The sequence below is a fragment of the Jaculus jaculus genome, chromosome 19, assembly GCF_020740685.1.
Source record: "Jaculus jaculus isolate mJacJac1 chromosome 19, mJacJac1.mat.Y.cur, whole genome shotgun sequence".
NCBI classification, from domain to species: Eukaryota; Metazoa; Chordata; class Mammalia; order Rodentia; family Dipodidae; genus Jaculus; species Jaculus jaculus.
Window position 1 is genome coordinate 61,128,733 of NC_059120.1, and position 25,273 is coordinate 61,154,005.

Below are 25,273 nucleotides of genomic sequence, written 5' to 3' on the forward strand. Positions count from 1 at the left end.
CTAGTGTACAAGTTCAAAAGGATAGGAGGGGTTACATTAATAACTCAATACATTAATGATAACACACGTAAGTCAAGCAACAGTTACAAAGTTAAAATCTTGGTTGCATTCTGGAAGGATGGGTGGGGAGGCTAAAAACACTTGACAACAAATGGGAAAATCTGAATGTGGGTCTGATGTTATATTATGTAAGTATCTTAAATGAGGCAGTACTGTTAAGGTTATAGTAAGCACATTATTCTTAGGGCTGGTATAACTTCCTGTGAAAAAATATCAAGTAGATCACTGTACTGTTCTTTCAGCTGTGGTGTGACTATATTCCCAACAAAAGTTACTAACCCATTCTTTGAGGGTGATCCATCGCGAGGGCCATTGTATGTTCATTCACATCTCCGAAGAATTAATTTATGTGTGTGTGCACACCTGCATGCTAGGTTCTCTTGCCACTGTAAATGAATGTCCATCTGGTTTTATGCTGGTGGCTGAGAAACTGAATGCTACCTAGCTGCCAGGCTTTGCAAGAAAGTGCCTTTAGGGCTGGAGAGATGGCTTAGCGGTTAAGCGCTTGCCTGTGAAGCCTAAGGACCCCGGTTCGAGGCTCGGTTCCCCAGGTCCCATGTTAGCCAGATGCACAAGGGGGCGCACGCGTCTGGAGTTCGTTTGCAGAGGCTGGAAGCCCTGGCACACCCATTCTCTCTCTCTTCCTCTGTCTTTCTCTCTGTGTCTGTCGCTCTCAAATAAACAAATAAAAAAAAATTAAAAAAAATATTTAATAAAAAAAATAAAATAAAATTTATAAAAAAGAAAGTGCCTTTAATTGCAGAGCCATTTCTTAAGTCAATTTTTTTGAGGCAGGGTCTCAAGTAGTCCAGGCTCATCTCAAACTCTTGCCTCTGCTTCCCAAGTACTGTGATTACAGGTATTTGCCATGCCAGTTTAACTTCCTTGTAGTAAAGCATAGACAGAAACCAATATGGAGAATTGTACATTTGCTAAATCATGGTTTCATATGTTTTAAACTGGACTGATGCCCTGAGATAAAGCTTATACAGCTGTTAAATCTTACTATGTAACATGCTATCGTGCAGGAAGTTACAGATGAAGCAATTTGAAATCACAACTTTCTTGGTTTCTTGATAGGGTCTTACTCTAGCCCAAGGTTGACCTGGAATTCACTATGTAGTCTCAGAGTGGCCTTGAACTCCCTGCAATCATCCTACCTCTGCCTCCTGATTAAAGGAAGCACTGCCATGCCTGGCAGAACTTAATTTTTGAAATTAACTCCATTGATTTCTAGGAAATGCTTGTGTTTGAAACATTGCTTTATTCAAATACTACCCATGTGTACATTTAAAAAACAAGCAGAACAGAAGTAAATATTTATTATTCCAACTAAACTCCAGTACTACAAGGGCAGTAAAAAAAAAAAAAAAGATACACAGGAAGGGGGAAGGGAATGCAGCAATAAAACATTTGTTAAAAAGACTGATAGAATAAATAAAACTACCAAAAAAAGGAAATCATATAAACCCATTCTGAAGCCCCAAGAAGTCCTGGAATACAGAAATGCCCTCCTCCCTCACTATTTCACAGGAAGAATGGTAGACTAATTGCCTGGGATTACACTCTAAATTATTAACTGGTTACAGCTTGGTTGTAGTGCACAATTAAAATCACACTAACTTCACCTGAAGTGTCATTCAATCTACAGTTTTATTTACATAACCAGTGAAGGGCATGTTCTAGAATACCAGCTTTAATTCTTTCCAAACATAACATAAGAAGCCAAATTGTAATGACATAGCAATGTGAAGCCACTGGTATTAATACAGGTAGCAAAGGTCCACATCCAGGTGGTAATAACAATCTGGGAAATTTCCAAAACCAACTGCTGCTGCCTAAGTGGTTGCCACTGGTGACAGCTTAGATAACCTGTGTTCAAGAAGGAGCTGGCATCACTGCAGTCATAGCTAGGACCTCTGGTACAGCTCGACAAGGACAGGCAGCCCACAGACGCAAAGAGTGACTCAGGAGACATCTGAAGGAAGAGAAGAGTGTTAATGCAGGTCCTAGGTCAAAATCCAAATGCTTATGAAAAGGCTCATTCCTAGTATGTTTGTCTTGAGGTAAGGCTTTGCTCTGGCCCAGGCTAACCTGGAATTCACTATGGAGTCTCAGGGTGGCCTCACTCATGGCAATCCTCATACCTCTGCCACCTGACTGCTGGGATTAAAGGCATGCATCACCATGCCTGACCATTCCCAGTATTTTCCCTAGATCTTGAATTAACCAAAACAACCTTGTCATGTTTTGCTGATTTCTTAAAAACTGGCCTTTTCTCCGTAAATTTCTGTTGAACTATCCTCTTGAATATGAAAACATTGTTTTTTCCTTAAAAGATGGTCTTTTGGGCTTGTAACTTAAAGGTCAAATACTTACAGCTAGCAGGCTGTTCTCCATATCGCCGCATTATTTGATCATGCGTAAACTTCACAAATGCATCATACTGTTCTACAAGTAAAGAAACAAACCAGTTAAATGACTAAAGAATATCCCATCTAATATAGCCATTGTACAGTGAAACAGATGTACATTAGCCACACTGTTCATATTCACATCACCTCAACAGTAATCAAATAGAAGAAGCTCGGTACTTTGTGAGACACAGCCCAGGGTTTACTCCACCTGACAAGACCTCATACATAGGCTGGCTATGGATTATGAACAGTCCAACAAAAGCTTAACAAAAACCAGCTATGTCCCGATTGAATGACATAAGCAAAAACTCTTGCCTATGTTAACACTTTAACTTATTAATTAAAAACACTAGAGGGCTGGAGAGATGGCTTAGCGGTTAAGCGCTTGCCTGTGAAGCCTAAGGACCCCGGTTTGAGGCTCGGTTCCCCAGGTCCCACGTTAGCCAGATGCACAAGGGGGTGCATGCATCTGGAGTTCGTTTGCAGAGGCTGGATGCCCTGGCGTGTCCATTCTCTCTCTCTCTCCATCTGTCTTTCTCTCTGTGTCTGTCGCTCTCAAATAAATAAATTAAAATTTAAAAAAAAATTAAAAACACTAGAAAAGGGTTGGAGAGATGGTTCATTGGTCAGAGGTGCTTGCATGTGAGGTCTGCTGGTTTGGGGTTCAGTTCCCCAGCACCCACATAAAACCACATGTACAAAGTGGCTTATGTGTCTGGAGTTTACTTGCAGTGGCATACTGTCTCTCTGCTCCCAAATAAAAGCAGTTATAAAACAAAACAAAAAACTTACAATGAAGCCAGGTATGCTGATGCACACATTTAATCCCAAAACCCAGGATGCTGAGGTAGGGAGGATCAGTGAGTTAGGAAGGATAGCCTGGGCTAGAGTGAGTTCCAGAAGTCACCCTGGGCTAGATAAGACCCTGCCTCAAAAGTAATTTTTTAAGAACTGCTCTGAGTTCTGGGCTAGCCTGGGCTATAAAATGAGACATCTTGCCTAAACCAACAAATGAATGAAAAACAAAAGGGAGGGGGGTTAATGACCCAGGTTTGGTTCCCTAATACCCACAAAAAGCTGCCACATCTGGAGTTCGTTTGCAACATCTGGAGGCCCTAATGCACCCATTCTCTCTGCTTACAAATATATAAATTAAGCGTATTTTTTAAAGGGCCAGGTGTGGTGGTGCATGCCTTTAATCCCAGCACTTAAGAGCCAAGGTAGGAAGAATGCTATGAGTTTGAAGCCAACCTGAGACTACATAGTGAATTCCAGGTCAGCCTAGGCAAGTGCAAGACCCTACCTCAAAAAAAAAAAAAAAAAAAAAAAAAAAAAAAAAAAAACACCTTAAAATAATGTAATAAAATTAGAAACAAAATTAACTATCACACATCACAATTTTTACTTAGTGAACTTAAAGTTATCATACTTTGACCTATTTTCACAGTTGTTTTTAAGCCCACAGCTTCATACTCTAGAATGTTGCACACACAATGAAGAGATTTCAAATGTCTTCAGTGATGATAATCATAAAAAGTAAAGTGCAAAACTCCACAACCTCGTTGAAGTAAGTGCTTCTGAAATGGGTTTTTAGCACCAGACACAGCACCAAAGCTGGGATGCGCTAATACTGCTGCTGATTTATATGGCTAGCTCTCTCCTGGCCATGGGCTTCAAGAAAATTTCTGTTATTAAGCTGAAATCCTCTGGCTCTTAGAAAACATATCAGTAACAGAACAACTTCACTGGCATGAAGTGCCTACAGGCTGCATTTCTTACAATGGGTCCCTGGGAGATTCTAAAGCAAGCTTTTTTACCTGCAAGTTTTGTGTTCAGGATTTCTTCGTATTCTTCTCGAACTTTCTCTTCGCGTTCTTTGAGCAAGCGTTCACAGATCATCCCAACCTGCCGTAGAGTAAATAAGGGCTGTTCTTTTTTCAATGGTGAAGAGGCCACAGATGGAGTCCCTGGTTACATGAACAAAGCACCCAACTTAGAACAGTAGAAAGCAACTTCTCAATGTAAAAATCATTTTAAAAACAAAATTAACATGGGATTTTTCCAACAATATTAAAACAAACAAGTAATAAGTCTATCAGCCTGACAAAAAAACTATTACCAAGTGTAAGGAAGACAGATAGACTAAAGATGAATGAAGAAATCTTCAATAACAAAACCATGATTTAAATAAAAGCCTGGGCATGGTGGTGCACACCTTTAATCCCAGCATTCCAGATTGCTTTGAGTTTGAGACCAGCCTGGGACTAGAGTGAGTTCCAGGTCAGACTCTACCTACCTCAAAAAAAAAAAAAAAAAAAAAAGTTACGGCTCCCATTACAAAACTTGATGTCAAAGTCTAGCAAATGCCTAGCCATAAAGTGTGTAGTGAAGAGCTTCATTTAGCTCCAGAGTAACATGATTATGATATAAAGACACTGTTACACTTTCAAAGCTATATGGTAATTCTCTTGCTTGACAGCAAATCAGATTGTTCTAGCATTTCACTTTAATACTCATTTTCTACTCCAAGTTTAAGTTGGTTCTCTCATTAGAAGAGAAAAACAGCTAGGCACGGCAACACACACCTTTAATCCTAACACCTAGAGGTAGGAGGATCACTGAGTTCAAGGCCAGTCTGAGACTACATAGGGAATTCCAGGTCAACCTGGGCTAGAGTGAGACCCAACCTGGAAAAACCAAGAGAGTGTGTGAGAGAATATACAACTGTTGAGAGATGATGGCTCAGCAGTTAGGTGCTTGCTTGCAAAGCCTGAAGGCCCAAGTTCAATTCCCCAGTACTCACATCAAGCCAGATGCACGAAGTGGCGGAAACATTAGGAGGCTCTCTTGAGCCCAGGGCCTACAGCCACTGCCAACCAACTCCAGATGTACATGCTCCTTGTGGCGCATGTGCAACATTGCATGCTTGCTTCTGGCTACAGGGGACCTGGAGATTTGAACTTGGAATTCTTAGGCTTCATAGGCAAGCACCTTAACTGCTAAGCAATCTCTTCAGTCCCCACCAATGCCTGGCTAAGTATATAGGTATTTTTAAAAGGAGAATAGAGGATCAGGAGCTCAAGCTCATACAAAGTAAGTTCAGAGCCAGCCAGGCATACATGAAACCTGTCTCCAAATAAATAAATACACTGGGCGTGCAATTCCAACACTCAGGAAGCAGAGGTAGGAGGATCGTTGTGAGTTCGAGGTCAGCCTTGGCTACAGGGAGACTCTTATCTCACCAAAACAAAAACAGTGGTTAAGGGCTGGAGAGACGGCTTAGCAGTTAAGCGCTTGCCTGTGAAGCCTAAGGACTCCAGTTCGAGGCTCAATTCCCCAGGACCCACGTAAGCCAGATGCACAAGTGGGCACATGCATCTGGAGTTCGTTTGCAATGGCTGGGGGCCCTGGTGTGACCATTCTCTCTCACTGCCTCTTTATCTCTCTGTTGCTTTCAAATAAATATAAACAAAAATTGAAAAAAACACACACACAAAACAGTGGTTAAGGCTCTTTCCAGCAAAGCCAAAAGACCCAGGTTCAATACCCCAGAACCCATGTAAAGCCAGATGCACAAAGTAGTGCATTCACGTGGAGTTCCTTTGCAGTGGTAAGCCCTTTCTTTTTCCTTATCTGCCTCTTTCTCTCTCTCAAATAAATTAGTAAACTAGGACTGGTACAGACGCTTTTAATCCCAGTACTTGGGAAGCAAAAGTAGAAGGATTACTGTGAGTTGAAGGCCACTCTGACACTACATAGTAAATTCCAGGTCAGCCTGGGCTTGAGTAAGACCCTACCTCAAAATAAATATAACTATATATACACATACATATAAATTACATATATGTATATATTTTTGTTTGTTTTTTGAGAGGACAGAATGGATGCACCAGGGACTCCAGCCACTGCAGATGAACTCCAGACAGATGCACCACCTTGTGCATCTGGCTTATGTGGGTCCTTTGGCTTTGCAGGCAAGAGCCTTAATTAACTCTAAGCCATTTCTCCAGCCCAAATAAAAAAGCATTTTTTTAAAAAATGATAAGCTGGGTGAGGGAGCATATACCTTTAATCCCAGCACATGGGAGGCAGAGGAAGGAGGATCACTGTGTGTTCAAGGCCATCCCGAGACTACAGTTAATTCCAGGTCAGCCTGGGCTAGAGTGAAACCCTACCTGGGGTGGGGGTGGGGGGTGAGGAGAAAGAATAGCAAAGTTATAATTACAAAAACAGTAAATGTAGGGCTGAAGAGATGGCTTAGCGGTTAAGGCACTTGCCTATGAAGCCTAAGGACCCATGTTCAACTTCCCAGATCCCACATAAGCCAGATGTAAAACTGAAGCACATGCACAAGATGGCACATGCATCTGGAGTTGGATTTCATTGACTAGAGGACCTGGCTTAGCTTACATGGTTCCAAATCCTTAAAGATTACAGAAACGCAAGCCGGGCGTGGTGGCGCACGCCTTTAATCCCAGCACTTGGGAGGCAGAAGTAGGAGGATCACCGTAAGTTCGAGGCCACCCTGAGACTACATAGTGAATTCCAGGTCAGCCTGGTATAGAGTGAGACCCTACCTCAAAAAACCGAAAATAAAAAAAAAAAAAAAAAGATTACAGCCCCCTGGTATTATCAGCAATGAAATACTTCACGTATTTATAAAGATTTGCTTAGAAATGCATTTCTCTTCAAGAATCATATAAGGTGAGCTGGAGAGACGGCTCAGCAGTTAAAGGAGCTTGCTTGTAAAGCCGGATAGCCTGGGTTTGGTTCCCCAGCACTCACATAAAGCCCAATGCACAAAGTGGTACATGTGTCTAGAGTTTGTTTGCAGCAACAGGAGGCCCTGCCTAGTATGCTCATGCTCACCTGCTCTCTCCTCTCACACAAGTAAGACACTATGCATTACTTACCATGAGGTTTTGTTTTGTTTTTTGAGGTAGGGTCTCAGGCTGACTTGGAATTAACAATGTAGTCTCAGGGTAGCCTTGAACTCTCAGTGATCCTCCTACTTCTGCCTCCCGAGTCAGGCTTTTCCATGAGTATTTTGAAAATCTTGGTTAAGAAGATCTTAAGTGACTGAAGGCATTAGGATAACATCTTTCTCACTGTAACAGTTCTTTTCACTTATCATTCATCATTACCTGGTGACACTGGTCCACCGAGGAGAAATGCAGGTGGCTGTGCGTCAGAACTACAACCTGGATCTGTCTGCTGAAAAGTAGCTTCTAAATGTCTTCTCTTCTGTATGCGTTTATACTCCTGCTTTATGTTGTACAGAATTTGTTCTAAAAGAAAAAAGTTCAAGTATGGTAAGATAGAATCTTTCAAGTTAAAAAGAAAAAAAAAAAAAACAAGTTGGCCTTCCAACATTATTTAGAAGGGCCTATTTATTCAAAATACTCCTTTTAAGTAACAAACCAAACTGATGTCTGTGAGAAACTCCCATCAGCACAAATAGGTGAACTCACCTGGACTGCCTGGACCTGACCTAGAAAGAGCATATACAGACCCCCTGGAATTCGGCTGTTCAACACTTCTTGTTGATCATTAACTCACAGAAATCTTAAGTTTCCTACTCAAAATAATGTTCAGGGAACAGTGAACTATCTTGCATCAAACTAGTTCATAGAGAACTATTAACTAACAGATATTTCAAACTCTTGAAGAGAATTATAGAGATTCAAGCACATGTCAGTGAAAATTTCTCACAGGTCTACAATGACAAAGGTAAGAACTAAATGTCATTAAATGGTCAGGGAACTAACAGAACCTGAGAATATTCCAAGAGTAACAGTAATGCATTCTGAATCTCAGGGAGAAAACCCATGAGAAGTGATTGGTACAGTAACAAGTCTTCTCAATAAATAAGAACTACTAGACCATAGTGCACACTGCCCTGTAACCACGGCCACTGAAACAAGCATGAAACTAGTATCTAGCATTATCTCTTAAGCCAATACAATTCTCTGTAGAAAAGACTTCCAACTTTAAATAGGAAACATTTGATCTCTCATCAGAAATTGCCTGTGTAAGATTAATCACTGGGACCTCATGAAATTACAAAGATTTTGCACTGTAAAGGACACAGTGAAAAAAGCAAAGAGGCAACCTACAGAATGGGAAAAAATCTTTGCCATCTATGTATCTGATAGAGGATTAATATCTAGGATATACAAAGAACTCACAAAGTTAAATAATAAGGAATCAAACAAACCAATCAAAAAATGGGCTATGGGCTGGAGAGATGGCTTAGCGGTTAAGCGCTTGCCTGTGAAGCCTAAGGACCCCAGTTCGAGGCTCGGTTCCCCAGGTCCCACGTTAGCCAGATGCACAAGGGGGCGCACACATCTGGAGTTCGTTTGCAGAGGCTGGAAGCCCTGGCGCGCACATTCCCTCTCTCTCCCTCTGTCTTTCTCTCTGTGTCTGTCGCTCTCAAATAAATAAAAATTAAAAAAAAAGGGCTATGGAGCTAAATAGAGCATTCTCAAAGGAAGAAATACGAATGGCATATAAGCATCTAAAAAATGTTCTATGTCACTAGTTATCAGGGAAATGCAGATTAAAAGTACATTGAGATTCCATCTCACTCCTGTCAGATTGGCCACCATCATAAAAACAAATGATCATAAATGTTGGCGGGGATGTGGAAAAAGAGGAACCCTTCTACACTGCTGGTGGGAATGCAATCTGGTACAGCCATTGTGGAAATCAGTGTGGAGGTTCCTAAAACAACTAAAGATTGATCTATCATATGACCCAGCTATAGCACTCCTAGGCATATATTAGAAGGAATCATCTCATTTCCTTAGAAGTACGTGCTCAACCATGTTTATTGCTGCTCAATTTATAATAGCTGGGAAATGGAACCAGCCTAGATGTCCCTCAACTGATGAGTGGATAATGAAGATGTGGCACATTTATGGAGTTCTACTCAGCGGTAAAGAAAAATGAAGTTACGAAATTTGCAGAAAAATGGATGGATCTGGAAAGGATTATACTAAGTGAGGTAACCCAGGCCCAGAAAGCCAAGCACCACATGTTCTCCCTCATATGTGGATCCTAGCTACAGATGATCGGGCTTCTGCTTGAGAAGGAAAATACTTAGTAGCAGAGGCCAGTAAGTTAAAAAGGAGATATAAAGGGAAGAGAAAGGAAGGGAGGAGGGTATTTAATAGGTTGGTATTGTATATATGTAAGTACAATGATTGTGATGGGGAGGTAATATGATGGAGAATGGAATTTCAAAGGGGAAAGTGTGGGGGGGCGGGAGGGTATTACCGTGGGATTTTTTTTATAATCATGGAAAATGTTAATAAAAATTAAATTAAAAAAAAAAAGGGCTGGAGAGATGGCTTAGCGGTTAAGCGCTTGCCTGTGAAGCCTAAGGACCCCGGTTCGAGGCTCGGTTCCCCAGGTCCCACGTTAGCCAGATGCACAAGGGGGCGCATGCGTCTGGAGTTCGTTTGCAGAGGCTGGAAGCCCTGGCGCGCCCATTCTCTCTCTCCCTCTATCTGTCTTTCTCTCTGTGTCTGTCACTCTCAAATAAATAAATAAAATATATATATAAAAAAAAAAAAAGAAATTGCCTGTGTGAGGTTTCTATTCACCCCTCCAAACTTTCTCATTACGTCTTTAGTTCCAAAATTAGGTTATCCATGTGAAACGCCTCAAGTTTACTAATCCTAATCAAAAACAAAATAAAGCAAAAATGAAAAGGAAACAGGCAATAAAAAACATATCTACAGTTCACACACTGTAGTGGGACAATCACATCAAGACTTTCATAAAACAACCTTTTTGCAAAGTTAATTCTGGTAGCTTCCACACTTTATCTTCACTTGTCTCCTTTCTCACTTCCCTGGGAAAACACTGAGACTCTGAGGGGACAAAATTAGGCTCCCTCAAATGTAGATACTTCCATCATTTTAACTGGAAAAAGTTCAAAGCAATAAACCTGGTCACAATACCATTAATTTTATTTTGTTGTTTAAACACACAAATACATACATGTGGGTAAAGGTTTAAATACAAAATCCCATATTGGAATGATTAACAGGACTGCCATATCAGCTTTAGTTGTAACTGGTTCTTTTTTTTTTTAATGGTTTTTTGAGGTAGGACAGTCCTTCTACCTCAGCCTCCGGAGTGTTGGGATTAAAGGTCACCTGGCCTTATTTTAAGGTGCCACCATGCCATCTAGCTTTAACTTTTTTTAAAGAAAGGTAACATGTCTTTATTACAGATTATAGCCAATTTCAAATCTATTAATTTGAAATATTTCACTATGTTTTTGTTTATTGAAGTAGGGTCTCACTCTAACCCAGCCTAGCCTCAAATTTATTGCAATCCTGCTAACAGTCTCCTGAGTGCTGGGATTACAAGCATAAACCATCATGCCTGGCTAGTTCATTATTTTAAAATGTGTCACCAGTACAGAATAAAATTACAGCCATAGCAAGTTTACCTATGTGATGGCTCATCTCTACTGGTCAACTAACTGGATCAAGAATTTAGGGTCTGCAAAGGTATTTCTGTGGAGGATTATCTGGGGGGAGAAGGGGACCACCCTCCCCCAGAGTGGGTAGTCCTTCCAAAGGTAGCCTATATATCTAAAGAGGTTCCAGGAAAAAACAGTCCTTTTTGCCTGGCTGCCCTGTCTACTCCCTGTTTGCCTGGAATCCAGTTTCTTTGGCCTTCCATGGATTAAGACCAGTGACTCTCCAGGAAACAGGCCTTCAATGTCAGATTGGGACTATTAAAGCCTTGCGAACTGAGAAGCTACCAGATTCAAGCTTCTGCAGCAGACATTGTTAAGACAGCTCACATCATGAAAGCTAATGTAATAAATCCCCTTGTAATATATATTTAATATATGTTCATTCTGCCAGGTGTGGTGGCGCATGCCTTTAATCCAGTACTTGGGAGGCAGAGGGAGGACAATCTCCAAGAGTTGAGACCACCCTGAGACTACATAGTGAATTCCAGGTCAGCATAGTGAGGTGAGCTAGAGACCCTACCTCGAAAAACCCAAATTAAAATATACATATGTATATGTATATATAAATAATATGTATTTTTGTGTGTTCATTCTATGATTCTATTCCTTTAGAGAACCCTGATTAATACTGCTTGATATAAATGGGTTTCCTAGTATTTGCCAGAGATATTCAAAGAAACTATGCAATATTCTGTAACCAGAAAAAGCACAATAATCTACATCTTTTAAATAGTTATTTTCAATAACAGTATTTTATTTTTTTAAAATTTTTATTTACTAGAGACAGAGAGGAAAAAAGAGAGAGAGAGATAGATTGGCATGCCAGGGCCTCTAGTCACTGCAAATGAACTCCAGATGCATGCGCCACCATGTCTTACTTGGGACCTGGATAACTGAACCAGGGTCCTTAGGCTTCACAAGCATGTTCCTTAACCGCTAAGCCATCTCTCTAGCCCAATAACAATATTTTAAGTTTCAAGTTAATAGTATTCTGATCTCAGTGTCATGATATTGTGTTCAAAACTACCAATATATTTTAAAAGTGTCATTCCAAGCATGGAAAAATTTACTCACAATCAGAAACTTCAGAATGGGGTTTGGAGAAATGGCTCAGCAGTTAAAGGCACTTGCTTGCCTGACAGACCCAGTTCTAGGCAGATGCACAAAGTGGCACATTTGTCTGAAGTTAATTTGCAGGGGCAACAGGCTCAAATGTGCACATTCTCTTTTGCATGTAGATAGTATTTTTTTTTTTAAGTTTAAAGAATGCTTGTAATGAATGAATGGTTTAAATGAAGCAATACTTTTTTCTTCAACTTAGTTTGGCTAAACCCTGATAACTGGTAACAGACATCATTAACAAGCTAAAGAATTTTAAGGTATAATTTATAAATGTATAAATTCTGTGGGGCTGGAGAGATGGCTTAGCGGTTAAGCGCTTGCCTGTGAAGCCTAAGGACCCCGGTTCGAGGCTCAATTCTCCAGCACCCACGTTAGCCAGATGCACAAGGGGGCACACGCATCTGGAGTTCATTTACAGTGGCTGGAAGCCCTGGCGTGCCCATTCTCTCTATCTGCCTCTTTCTCTCTCTCTCTGTCTCTTTCTATCTATCTATCTGCCTCCTTCTCTCTCTGTCACTCTCCAATAATAAATAAAAACGAACAAAAAAATAAAAAAAAAATGTATAAATTCTGTGAATTCAAACAAGGACAATCTTGGAATCACAACATCATTTCAACAAGTTCTTGTGTTCTTTTCCGTTGCTTATACGTTTATACACACACAATCACCCTCCATTAACCAATTCATGTTGTTACTCTATTTGGCCCTCTGAACACTATGGATTCAACCAACCACACAGAGCAAGAATTTATTTTACACACTGTACCTGTACTCTGCAGGTATGTTTGTTACAACATGCTGTACAAAACGTGCTCAAGATCCATGTGTGCTGCAAACAGCAGCCCTTCCATCCTGTTAGTGACTAGTAATACACAATCCATCATCCATTCTCCTGTGAACAGACATTTGGGCTGGTTCCAGTTTGGGACTATTACTGATATCCAGGTACTAGTGTTTGGGAGGACATAGTTTCACCTGTCTTGAGTAATACCTAGGTGTGTGATCAGACTGCCTGATCACATAGCCAGTGAACAATTTCACTCTGTAAAAACCCAAGAGTGATTTTCCTCCTTTACATTCCCATAGACACAACTGTATTACAGTTCCACCTACTCCAGACCTTTGCCAACAACACTTGATACTGTCAGTTAAAGAGCTCAGGAACATTTAATGCTTTCCAAATCTAATATGATGCAACTATGTCATCTAGCCACACTGTGTCCTCAACTGCTCAATACTGTTAACACGTGATCAGTGAATAGCCTAAATTAGGAAGTCTCAGCAGCACAGGTCACAAACCAACCACTAACCTAACAAGCCATAAAGTTCAACAGACTTCAGTTGAGAAGCAGATAACCCAACATTATCCCCAAGTTCTGGCGGTGCACACTGGTAAATCAAACCCAGGTGAGCTGACTGACTGAAACCCCTCAACCACAGAGGCCTCCAGGGCAGCGGTCCATCTCGACAGAGAGGCTACTTCTATCTGGGCACCTTTCTTCAAAGTAGCAAGTCAATGTACAGTTACGTATTTCAAGTTTTTTTTTTCAAAATATGTATTATCCACATTGATGCCAACATAATTTACAGAGCATTTAAAAAACACAAAGCTTCATTTGCATTATCCCTGGCATATTTCAGATTTAACTGTGCAGCTGTCATGAAACTTAGACTGACTTTGAAAGTTTCAGAACAAAATATTATCTTCCTAACAAGCTGTTTCACAATGACTGCTATTTGTAAATCCTAAAAACTGATTAGTCTTACCATAAAATACTGCTAAGTGAATGTATCAAAATTTGACTCTCAGCATGTTCACTCTCAAATGATAAGATTTGATAATCTTATCTGACCAGGTGAGAAATTATCAATCAACTTACACCCATTCTAAAGCTAGATTAGGTAAATGTGAAAAGACCTCATTTTTTTAGTTTCCATGATAAATTCTGGGCACAATAAATGGGTCATAAATGGAGAACAGTTACAGGATTTTAAAAAGGATTTGATTCATCCAGCCAGATGCACAAAGTGGTGCATGCAAATGGAGTTGGTTTGCAGTGGCTAGACACCCTAGTGCGCCCCTTCGTATCTCCCCTGCAAATAAATAACAATTAAAAAAATTTTTTTAAAAAGGACAATTGAGAGAAAGTGTCACAGCACCAAGGCAGGACTGAGCAAGGAAAAGAACCCCACACTGGATAAAAGAAATGTCAAAATACTTCCTAGGGTCTAATTTGTGAAATAATCTTCACTGAAGTTTTAATTTTCCTGTAAGATCAAATACTGTGGTCTGTGCGTAGATTGTAAAGCACAAATGTTTAAAGTCGTATTATATTCCATTTATTTCTCTAGAGGCTCTGAACACATAGACATATACCTAGATAAATTTGAGATTAAAAAAGAAATCTTGACAGCCGGTTGTGGTGGCGCACACCTTTAATCCCAGCACTTGGGAGGCAGAGGTAGGAGGATTGCTGTGAGTTTGAGGCCAGCCTGAGACTACATAGTGAATTCCAGGTCAGCCTGGGCCAGAGCGAGACCCTACATTGAAAAACAACAACAAAAATACCAAAACACAGTAACAAAAAAGAAATCTTGAAAGTTCACCATTTCTAGATATAAACACAGATGATATGGAAACCTGTACATAATAAAATAAATTATTTTTACCAGCAAGTAAGACTGAAAATTAAAACACTGTTCTGGATGAAGAACACACCAGTATGTTACTCAACCACACACAGATAATGCTGTGTCTACTCTTCATAGATTAAAACCTTTCTCTTCAGTTTAATTTTGAGAGCTCTTATATGGAAACAAAAATAAAATGGATGGTCAAGTCAATACGCACACATATACCAAGGTAATTTCATCATCTTAGCCAGTAAACAAGCTTCTTAAATTAACACCTTTTTAAAAAAAATCACTTTTTCTCTAAGGGTTCTCTAAGGTAGTGAAAGTGTGATTTAATTAGCAAGTGATTAATTCATCTTGAGATGATCAGTCTATCCATTTCTGACAAAAACTAATGTCTTAATTTTAAAGGGAAAAAAGATACATATGCCAAAACAAAGTCCGTTGTGAGCTATTTTTATTTATTTATTTATTTGCAAGGAAATATAGCAGGAACACACAGGCCAGGACCTTCTGCCACTGCAAATGAACTCCAGACACATGTGCCACTTGGTCCTGGGGAATTAAACCCAGGCCTTCAGGCTTTGCAAGCAAGCTCTTTAACCGCTGAGCCATCTCTCCAGCCCTGTGTGCTACTTTTCTAGTGCTTGGTTAAATACCCTAATTACTCTGTTTGGCGCATGCCTTTAATCCCAGGCAGAAGTAGGAGGATCACCATGAGTTCAAGGTTACCCTGAGACTACATAGTGAAAGAAAGTCTTCACAAAAGATTACAGAATCTCACTGTAAAATTCTAATCAAAGCTGACAAGGGAACATACGTCAGAGTTCCAAATTATCTGCAAAGATTCCCTACCCAGTGCAGCTGTAGTATCACTTTGCACAAGAAAGTGCTACAGGCTGAATCTTTCAGTCCTTTTAGAAATTAAAGATCAGAACTTCATATTACAAAATACATCTCCAAATTCTTTAACATGAGTGTTTCTTCAAATGAGCAAATCACAGGTAATGAGACTATTTAAAATATTAAAAGCCAGGCATGGTGGCACACGCCATTAATCCCAGCACTCAGAGGCAGAGGTAGGAGGATCACTATGAGTTCAAGGCCACCCTGAGACTACAGTGAATTCCAGGTCAGCCTAAGCTAGAGACCCTGCCTCGAAAAACCAAAAATAAATAAAAATATTAAGGTGGGGGCTGGGAAGATGGCTCAGCGGTTAAAGGTGCTTGCTTGCAAAGCCTGCCTACCTAAGGTTCAATTTCCTAGCACCCATGTACAGCGGTACACAAAGTGGCAGTACGCATATGAAGTTCCTCCGAAGCAGTAACAGCAACAAGAGGCCCTGGCACACCTATACTCTCTCAGACAGATTAGGCAGATGACAATAGATCAGAGATGTTTTTCAAACACTTTATAATCAAAACTTAAAGTACAGGTAATCCACATTTATCATCAAGAGGTTACATTGTTCACCATCTTTTTAACTGATTATAGTCCTAAATTATATTAATAATGTTTTTTAAATTAGTATTTATTTCAGAGAGAGAATGGGTGTGTGTGCTAGGGCCTCCAACCACAGCAAACTACACATGCATGTGCCATATTGTGCATCTATCTGGCTTTATGTGAATACTGGGGAATTGAACCTGGGTTCTTTCGCTTTGCTGGCAAGCACCTTTGTCACTAAGTCATCTCTCCAGCCCATAAAATGTTTTTATAACTATGTTCTCTAAGAAGGAAAACTGTTACAGAACTAAGGGAGAAAACTGAAATTACATTTTTCCACCTTCAGCACCTCTAACAAACTTGGGAAATGCCAAGACTTGAATAACAAATAAATTCAACATTTTGAAACCTTTACATGAGTAAGAAGTATGGCAAATAAAGTAAGTCTGACTGAGGCTACTTTCAAGCTTTACCTGTCTCCTGTGATCTGCCCTCAAAATCCAGGGGTCTCCAGCGTAACAGTCACTGCTGCAAGACGTCAAGCATCAGCTCTCAAGTGTATGCAAAGTTGAACTATGCTGAGTTTGCGGAAGTCTACAAGTCACATATATAGCAGGTGCCAGATCTTAATTTATAACTCTCTGAAATTGGTAGTCTTACTAAAGGCAGGTTTCACATATACACAGAGAACATGTTGTAGATCCACAGTACTGGACAGTGTTAGTTAGGGTCAACAGACTGAGCACTGTTTAAACACAGGATCACAAAATGCTGATTCACTCAGTTGCAGGTACTTGATGATATCCACCCCACAATGCCATTATCTAGTTTCATGGACCAACTATTCAAGTGGTCCAAATTCAATACTCTTCATCATCACTTTTCAGTCTTCTTTAAGTTTACTTTCAAATGGTAAAAGAACAAACAAAAAACAAACACCTCAAAACTAGGCACTTTGGGGCTGAATAGATGGTTCAGTGGTTAAGGCACTTGCCTAACAACCCAGTTTTGATTCCTCAGTATCCACATAAAAGCCAGATGCACAAAGTGGTCCACGCATCTGGAGTTCATGTGTGGCACTCATATTCATTCCCTCCTTCCATGAAAATACATAGTTTTTATTAAAACTAGGCACGTTATCAAAAAAAAAAAAAAATGCCAGGCATGGTAGCTCATGTCTTTAATCCAGCTATTGGAGGCAGAGGTAGGAGGATTCCTGTTAGTTTGAGGCCACCCTGAGACTACGTAGTGAATTTCAGGTTAGCCTGGGCTAGAGTGAGACCCTACCTTGGGGGAAAACAAAAACCAAAACTAATGAATCTTATTTCCAATCTTTTAAAGGTTATTTCTACTTCTGTCTTCTTGGGTCTATCAACACTTAGGTAGGAAAAAAACTTATCAAGTAGCATATGGTATAATTGTTTTTTTTTTTTCCTATAAAGATCTCCAGAAACAGAAGAAATTTATTCACCTTTACATCTCACATTATGTCTTCACAGTAACCATGGCTGCTAGTTACATCCATCCCAGAAGAGAAGGGGCTGGCTAGCTATGATAAGCTCACTTCTGTACTAATTTCCTACGTTTCCAAAACAAACCCAAGAACTCAAACACTGAATACAACTACACTGCGCTGTTCTTCAATGGCCATAAACTTGCTGTTTTTTTTTTTTTCTTTTTTTTGAACTCAGGGCACATTCACACTAGGCAAGCACTACACCACTGAACCAACAAACACCCAACATCCCAGCTTACAGGATGCATAGCACTAAAACTACAGGACATATACATCCTAAATGTTGGATTTTAAATCCACAGTACAAAGACCAGAAGAAGCTTTTAATTTGCCAAATCCATTCAGAAACTAAAGTAACTTAACAGCTGCTTAAATAACCACAAAAACATTTAAAAATACATCTGGCTCAATAAAGTGACATCGGAAAAGAAACAGTACCTGCTCTAATAGCCATCACATTTGTTTGCCTAGAACCATGTCTATTTCATTTACACCAGCTGGTGTCATGTTTGCAGGCATGTGCCAATGTCTACTGAACAATCTATGTAACTCTTCCTCATTCACAAGCTGTAGTTTCCATTTTTAATGGCAAGTTTCCAGGCAGTACAAAGAGTTCTTACAAAGGAATTTAACTCTTCATCCAACTCAGTTTCCAAGGCAAACTAGGACAATGGTACCAAGCCACCACAATGTATATCAGTGTTGACCAGCAAACTGACAGACTGACATCCACAGAAGGCTGACATCTTCTCCAGACAATTAAGTCACATTGTAAGTATGAGAATAATGGGCTGGATCTGACAGCCCTGCCCTGGACTACACTTCTGAATAGTAACTTGGGTACCCCCAAAAACCACATTTGGGGCATGATGTTGAAATGGGACAGACGCTAAACCAGCCAATGTGAGCTAGCATGATAAAAGGTCCAGGTTCAAGAGTGAGAAAGCAAACTAGACTTCCTTCAACTCAACTAGCCCTTTTCCCCAGAACTAAATTGCCAGTTTAAAAAGTACTGAAGGATGGAGAGATGGCTTAGCAGTTAAGGCACTTGCCCATGAAGCCTAAGGACCCAGGTTCAATTCCCCAGATCCCATGTAAGCCACAAGCACATGGTGGTGCATGCATCTGATTTATTTGCAGTGGCTAGAGGCCCTAGTGTGCCCATTCTCTGGCCCTCCCTCCCTCTCTCTTTCTGATAAATAAAAATAAAATATTTTAAAAAGTATTGAGCAGTCATTAAGTCAAATTTTAGAATCACCTTCCTGGAATGTCTAAAGAAAAAGTTGGTGTTTAAAACAGATGTCCAAGTTCCCGTAGCCACAAATGAGCCTCATTAAAACTTCAGCCACACTACCAGAAGAAACCAGAAAGGGGCCAGCAGAGAAGGACCAACTAGACAGTTCCCTAGTTCTAATTCCTAATACTCAACTTTTATTTGAACTCACAGAATTCCAGACAATCCCAGTGTAGTAAGCCACTGTCCACTTCCAACCCTAGTGATTTATTTCAGCTACAGATAGAAGTTCTTTCCTGCAAGGTTTAAGAATTACAATGATTAATACAGGAATTGTAAAGGTGCCTGGAAAAGTTATGTCCAAGTCTAGTAAGAAGAAAACTAGGAAGTTCTGTGTCTTCACTACACTGCAGCTGCCATTATGACATCATCATTACAAAACCTCACAGGAGCATACCAACTGTCACAAACAGAGTCACCAACCAGTCAAAGTTGCAATGAAAAATGTACATATCAGCAAATTTAAACTTAACAATCTACTGGTTTCTCAAGTCAACTTTTACATTAGTATTTAAATTGGGTAAAAAAAAGCAACATAATTTTTAGCAGATGTGACTTTAGGTTTCAAGATATGATCAAATTTCCAAAAACACCCTGAGGAGCTGGGTGTTTCCAACACCTTTAGTGCCAGCACTTGGAAGGCTGAGGTAGGCAGAATGCTGAGTTCAAGGCCAGACCAAGACTAGTGAATTCCAGATCTCCCTAGGCTAGAGTGAGATGCTACCGCGCAAAAAAAATCAAAAATCCACTCTGAAAAACAGAACAGCACTATTGTGGAAAATAAATATGAATTTGAATCAGCTGTCTCAATGAATGGCAATTAATTTCATCGTTTTACTATTATAACTGTAGTCCACCTAATTGAAATCTGAGATGAAAAGCCAACTCTATTAACTAATGCTACAAATTTATCAGGGACACTAGAAAGTCACAAAAGAATCTGTTTCAGAAAACCCAGGCACACACAAGCTGTAGCAGTAGCCAGAACACATTCCCACTCACTTTCAGATATGTTTCCAGAAGGAACAAGTTCAAATGAAGGGACATACAATAACTCCCTGTTCTACGTATGTTAAAAACTATTAATACCTCAGAGATATACTTTAACTCACAAACTTAACTCTATTCATTGCTTCCAATTAAATGCATTGGTTACAGCTATTATGATGTGGCCTCATTAGTTAGTAGAGTCCAAGACAACATTTATATTTGCAAAGATGTCACTTCACTTACAAGGTGAGATTAAAATGCCTACTACAAGGAATATATTCTTGACACATCTCGTTTTTACGTAGTGTCTAACAACGAATCATGAATGCTTTTATGTAGATGATGAGTCTAAGTACTAAAATTCTGAAAATTCTTATGAATACTGGCTACGAATTTAACACAGTAGCTCCTTAAGTTAGAGACATTATTTAAGATCAAGAATGGATAACTGAGGGTCTCCCCATGGATTTGGGAAAGGACGTTTTTAAATAAACATTAATGAAAAAAAACCACTTGACAATTCACATTTCACATGGACGTTAGTAAATGTAGTAGTACATAGTTCCTATCTTAAAAAAAAAGTTAATGAGAAAAAATACATTTAAAATCAAGCTAATCAAAGGTGTGATGACACCAAAAGCTCACACAAAAACCTCTGCATGCTATGCACAAAGAAAAAGGACTCACACTCAAGTTCACAAACGCATGCCCTTGCCGGTGCCAGGGGCAGTACGCAAGGCCGTCGAAGTGGAGGGCATGACACCTAGGCATACACAAGCAGTATGAAGCAGCCAAAAGGCATTTCCCGGTCACTTCGGGGAAATGTTCCAAGACAAGTCTGAAGTTCCTTAGGATGTCTGGTTCATTTCATTATTTTCAAGGATGGGTTATTTTCCCCCAACATATTGGCATGACTAACGCATTTAAAAATGAAGGTACTTGGTCCCAATTTGAAGTACAAATTCCTTTTCTATAAAAGTTCAAGATTTCCCAAGGTCTACAGGCAGGAGATCGGGTTACAGCACTCGGGGAGAGAGCATTTTCTTTGTTGTTGACCCTGCCAGGGAAACAGGTCTCGACTCAGCCCAAGTGGCGTTCTCGTGGGTGATTAATGACAGGCCTAGAGCTCGCCCCGGTGACATCTCTCGCCACCCCTCACCCGCTCAGATACGAAGGCCAAGCCTGGGGTGGAGGAGGGGCTGCTCTTCGCCGCACCCCACCGCACGCTCGGTCGCCGAGTTAACAGCCTCAGCCACCGCTCCTGGGCCGAGCGACGCAGGGGCTCGGCGCAGTGTGACCCCGGCTCCCCGCCCGAGTTAGGAACACGGCTGTCTTTTCTGCCCCGTTCTGGATCTTCACTCCTCAGGACAACAATCCTCCGGGGCAGTGCCCGAGGCTGGCCTTCCCCTTCCCCCGAGACCTGGGAGACTCCACGCCCGCCCCACCCGGGTGCCAAGGGCCCCCGGCCTTCCATTGTGTCCGAGGCGCCGGGCGTCCCCGACCCCCGGGCCCCCGCACACCTGCGCTAAGGCGGGAGGACACGTCTCCGAAGGGGGACGGCTCCATGCGGAGGTACTTCTGCGGCGAGGCGGCGGCGGCCGCGGCGGAGGCGGTGGCCGCGGCGGCGGCGGACGGGGAGGCGGCGGCCGAGGCGGGCGCCGACAATGGCGTACATCGCCTGCGCTTCGGGGACGCCGGGCTCAGCAGCGGGTCGAAATCCAGAGTCCTTTTCAGAGTGGCTCCGCACGCCATGGCGGCGGGCCCGGGGCGCGGTCGGGAACGGGGCCGCCCAACCGTCCGCCGCGGGGCGAGCCGGGCGCGTCTCGGACGTGCGCCCGAGGGAGCCGGCGCCGAGGCCTCGTCCGGCGGGTGGTGGAGCGGAGGGGAGGGGGCTCTTCCGCCTCCGCAGGCGCGGCTCCCGGGAGAGGCTCCGCTCCGGCTGCCCCCGCCGTCCGCTCGAGCTTGCGCCGCGCCCGAGGCGCTCCGAAGCCGTGACCCGCCGCCTTCGAAGTGGAGCCGGGGGTGACGCGGTCAGAAGTTGGCGGGCGGCGGACGCCGCGTCAGCATGGGCCGGCTAACTGAGGCCGCAGGAGCTCGGAAAAACGAGGCCGGTCCTTCCTCTCGCCTCGCCTCGCCTCGCCTTGCAGCCGCCGCCGCCGCCGCCGTACTATTCTTCGGCCAGCCGCCGGCCCCAATATGGCGGCGTCAATAACAACGCCGCCGATTCAAATCCCGGGGCCTCGAGACGCCTGCGCACAGGGGCGGGCTCGCTCGAAGTGCATTCTGGGGGTTGTGGTTTTTCTCCCCAAGCAGGAATGGGCCTGGAAGGCGGTTAGGCAAGGGTCGACAAAACTACGACTCCCGTCAGCCACGGCTGACCTCTTGCGTCTCAGGCTGGAATTTAAATCCCCCCACACAGCAAAACTGAAGGAACTGAGCCGAGGGAAAACCAGGCAACTCGTAGGAAAAGCGAGTTTAGCAGCTGAGAGGACCTGTTAAGACCCAGGGCATATTTGTCCTTACAGTGATTTCATGACCAGGAAGTAGCAAACGGCCTATCTAATAACCCGACAAAGATGAATTTCGGGATCCAGAAGGCCAAAGACAAAAATCTGTCACATCGAGGGGATAGAAAATAGTGAAAAGACACCAATTGGGCACTGCCATGCAGAACAACAGAGATATCAAATTACAGGGTCCCTGATTGAACTTCGTCTCCTAGGTAGCTGCTTGCATGCCCTTGGTAGAGCTTTGCATATAGCCGACTGTCTTACTCTGGACAAAAAAAAAAAAGAGTGGCACCAGAAACTGGATTATCTCTATTGAGTTGGGAGGAGTGGGGGTGGAGAAGGAGAGGCGAGAAACAAGGAAGAGTCTGGGTAGCAGATATCAGTCCCATTTTATAAGCAAAGGGGAACATGTATGTATGTTACATTTCTAATCAAGTATCACAAGGTTTAAATGTGGCATTAATAAAGTCATTTATGTAGACGCCATTTATACCTGCCTATGTGCTATCTGTAAAACATCTATGTGAATACTATGTTATCACATGATAAATATCAAATGCTGACTTCCAGTACTCATTTATTTATGTTTATTCAGAAATCAACAGATATAGACTCTTTATTATTCTTTATTTGTTCATTTTATTAAGTAGAAACTTTGTATGGACACATCATGTGTTGGTATCATCATTTCCCTCCTTCCTGCCCCTATTCCACTGGGATTGCTGGTATTTACCGTGGGGTTGTAGGTTATAAGACATGAGAGCAGCCATCAGTCATTCTTAGGGCAGGTGGGAGGCAATGCCTCTGGACGTTCCTTTCCACTTTGGCTGTTAGTATTGTCCACTCAGCAGCTTTTGGATTTCTGCTTTGGTATATGTTTTGAGTATCCTCAGTGTCTATCTCCATTACCCTGGGGATGGTCGTCAGGCCCACCAGGGAAGCACTCTTGCTCATCTTGCCAATTCTTCTGCGGTTTCACCTGGGCCCTGGCTGATGTGCTGCGGGTTGGGGATGGGAGTATTTTCTCAGTTCTCACTGCCTTGCCACATGTGCACAATCCCCAATTATTATTCTGTATACTGTTTTGGTTAGTAATTCAATATATACTTGTTTTATAGAATTGTTCAACACCTCAAAGATCAGCAGACTTGATCACTCTGTCAATAACTAAGTGTGCTTTATTTATTTATTTTTATTTTTTATTTATTTATTACAGTCAGAGAGAGAGAGAGAATGGGCGTGCCAGGGCTTCTAGCCAATGCAAATGAACTCCAGACACATGTGCCACTATGGCATCTGGCTTATGTGGGACCTGGAGAATCAGACCTGGGTCCTTAAGTTTCGTAGGCATGTGCCTTAACAGCTAAGCCATCTCTTCAGCCCCCACTTTTTTTTATTAAATATTTTTTAATTTTTATTTTATTTGTTTATTTTAAAGAGAGAGAGAGAGAATGGGCATGCCAGGGCCTCCAGCCACTGCAAACAAACTCCAGATGCATGTAACACCTTGTGGATCAGGCTTATGTGGGTATTGGGAATTTAACCTGAGTCCTTAGGCTTCGCAGGCCTTAACCAGCAAGCCATCTCTCCAGCCTTAGTGCTTGTTTTAATTGAGAATATAATACTTCTTGGAAAATGTCTTCTTCAAAAAGACCAGTATTAGGCTGAAGAGATGGCTTAGTGGTTAAGTGCTTGACTGTGAAGCCTAAGGACCCCGGTTCGAGGCTCAATTCCCCAAGACCCACGTTAGCCAGATGCACAAGGGGGCGCATGCATCTGGAAATCATCTGCAGTGGCTGGAAGCCCTGGCACGCCCATTCTCTCTCTCTGCCTCTTTCTCTGTCTGTCACTCTCAAATAAATAAGTAAAAATAAACCAAAAAAGATTTTTTTTAAAAGACCAGTATTTAATGAAACAACAGCTTAACTAAGACATTTACTAAATTCTAAACATTTCTTGAAATCCATAATTACTATGAAATTAACCAAAAATTCACATTTTACATTAATGACTCAACATTTTTTTTTTCTGAGATAGGATCTCACCGTAGCCCAGGCTGACTTGGAATTTACTATGTAGTCTTAGGCTAGCCTCAAACTTATACTGACCCTCCTACCTCAGCCTCCCCAGTACTGGGATTAAAGGCATGAGCTACCACACCCCACCTTTGACAAATATTTTTGAAATTAAGATTTGACTTTAAGTGTTATTAAACTAAAAAGAGGACTGAATGTGAGAGGGGAAACAGGTTTTGAAGAAAGGGAGAAGGCAATAGAACAAATATGACATGAAAATTAAAAGGAGACTACTGAGAATGGATGGGTACAAGGTGGGACAGGAAGATGGAAATGAGAAGAGAGGAGGACTACAAAAACAAATTATGTATGAAAATGTCCTAATAAAGCCTATGATTTTGTATGCTATTTTAAAAAACAAAATAATTCAACAGGATAAAAATAATTGCATAGAAGCCAGGAGGGGTGGTGCATGCCTTTAATCCCAGCGCCTGGGAGGCAGAGGTAGGAGGATCACAGTGAGTTCGAAGCCACCCTGAGACTACATAGTGAATTCCAGGTCAGGCTGGACTCAAGTGAGACCATACCTCGAAAAACCAATAGTAATAATAATAATAATATAGAAATCTTTAAACAAGAAAAATACAGAGCTGGAGAGATGGTTCAGTGGTTAAGGCACTTGCCTGCAATGCCTAACAACCCAGCTTCAATTCCTTACTACCCACATAAAACCAGACGTACAAAGTGGTGCATGCATATAGAGTTCGC

General features: G+C 41.7%; 2 protein-coding genes across 2 annotated transcripts in view; one reads left to right on the forward strand and one right to left on the reverse strand.

Annotated features, from left to right (window-relative positions):
* Positions 1-3,949, forward strand: part of Orc3 (origin recognition complex subunit 3) — a 56,591-nt gene extending 52,642 nt beyond the window's left edge. The window contains exon 20 of the mRNA XM_045138067.1: positions 3,925-3,949. Within this exon, the coding sequence (XP_044994002.1) occupies positions 3,925-3,934 (10 nt within the window). The 3' untranslated portion in view covers positions 3,935-3,949. The remainder of the gene's footprint in view (positions 1-3,924) is intronic.
* Akirin2 (akirin 2) lies at positions 1,305-21,769 on the reverse strand. The gene is made up of 5 exons (XM_045138068.1): positions 21,501-21,769; positions 7,622-7,765; positions 4,295-4,444; positions 2,440-2,511; positions 1,305-2,038 (listed from the first exon to the last, which is right to left on the reverse strand). The coding sequence occupies exons 1-5, from the start codon at positions 21,730-21,732 to the stop codon at positions 2,028-2,030; spliced, it is 609 nt and encodes a 202-aa protein (XP_044994003.1). The 5' UTR covers positions 21,733-21,769; the 3' UTR covers positions 1,305-2,027.
* Between the last annotated feature and the right edge of the window lie 3,504 nt (positions 21,770-25,273).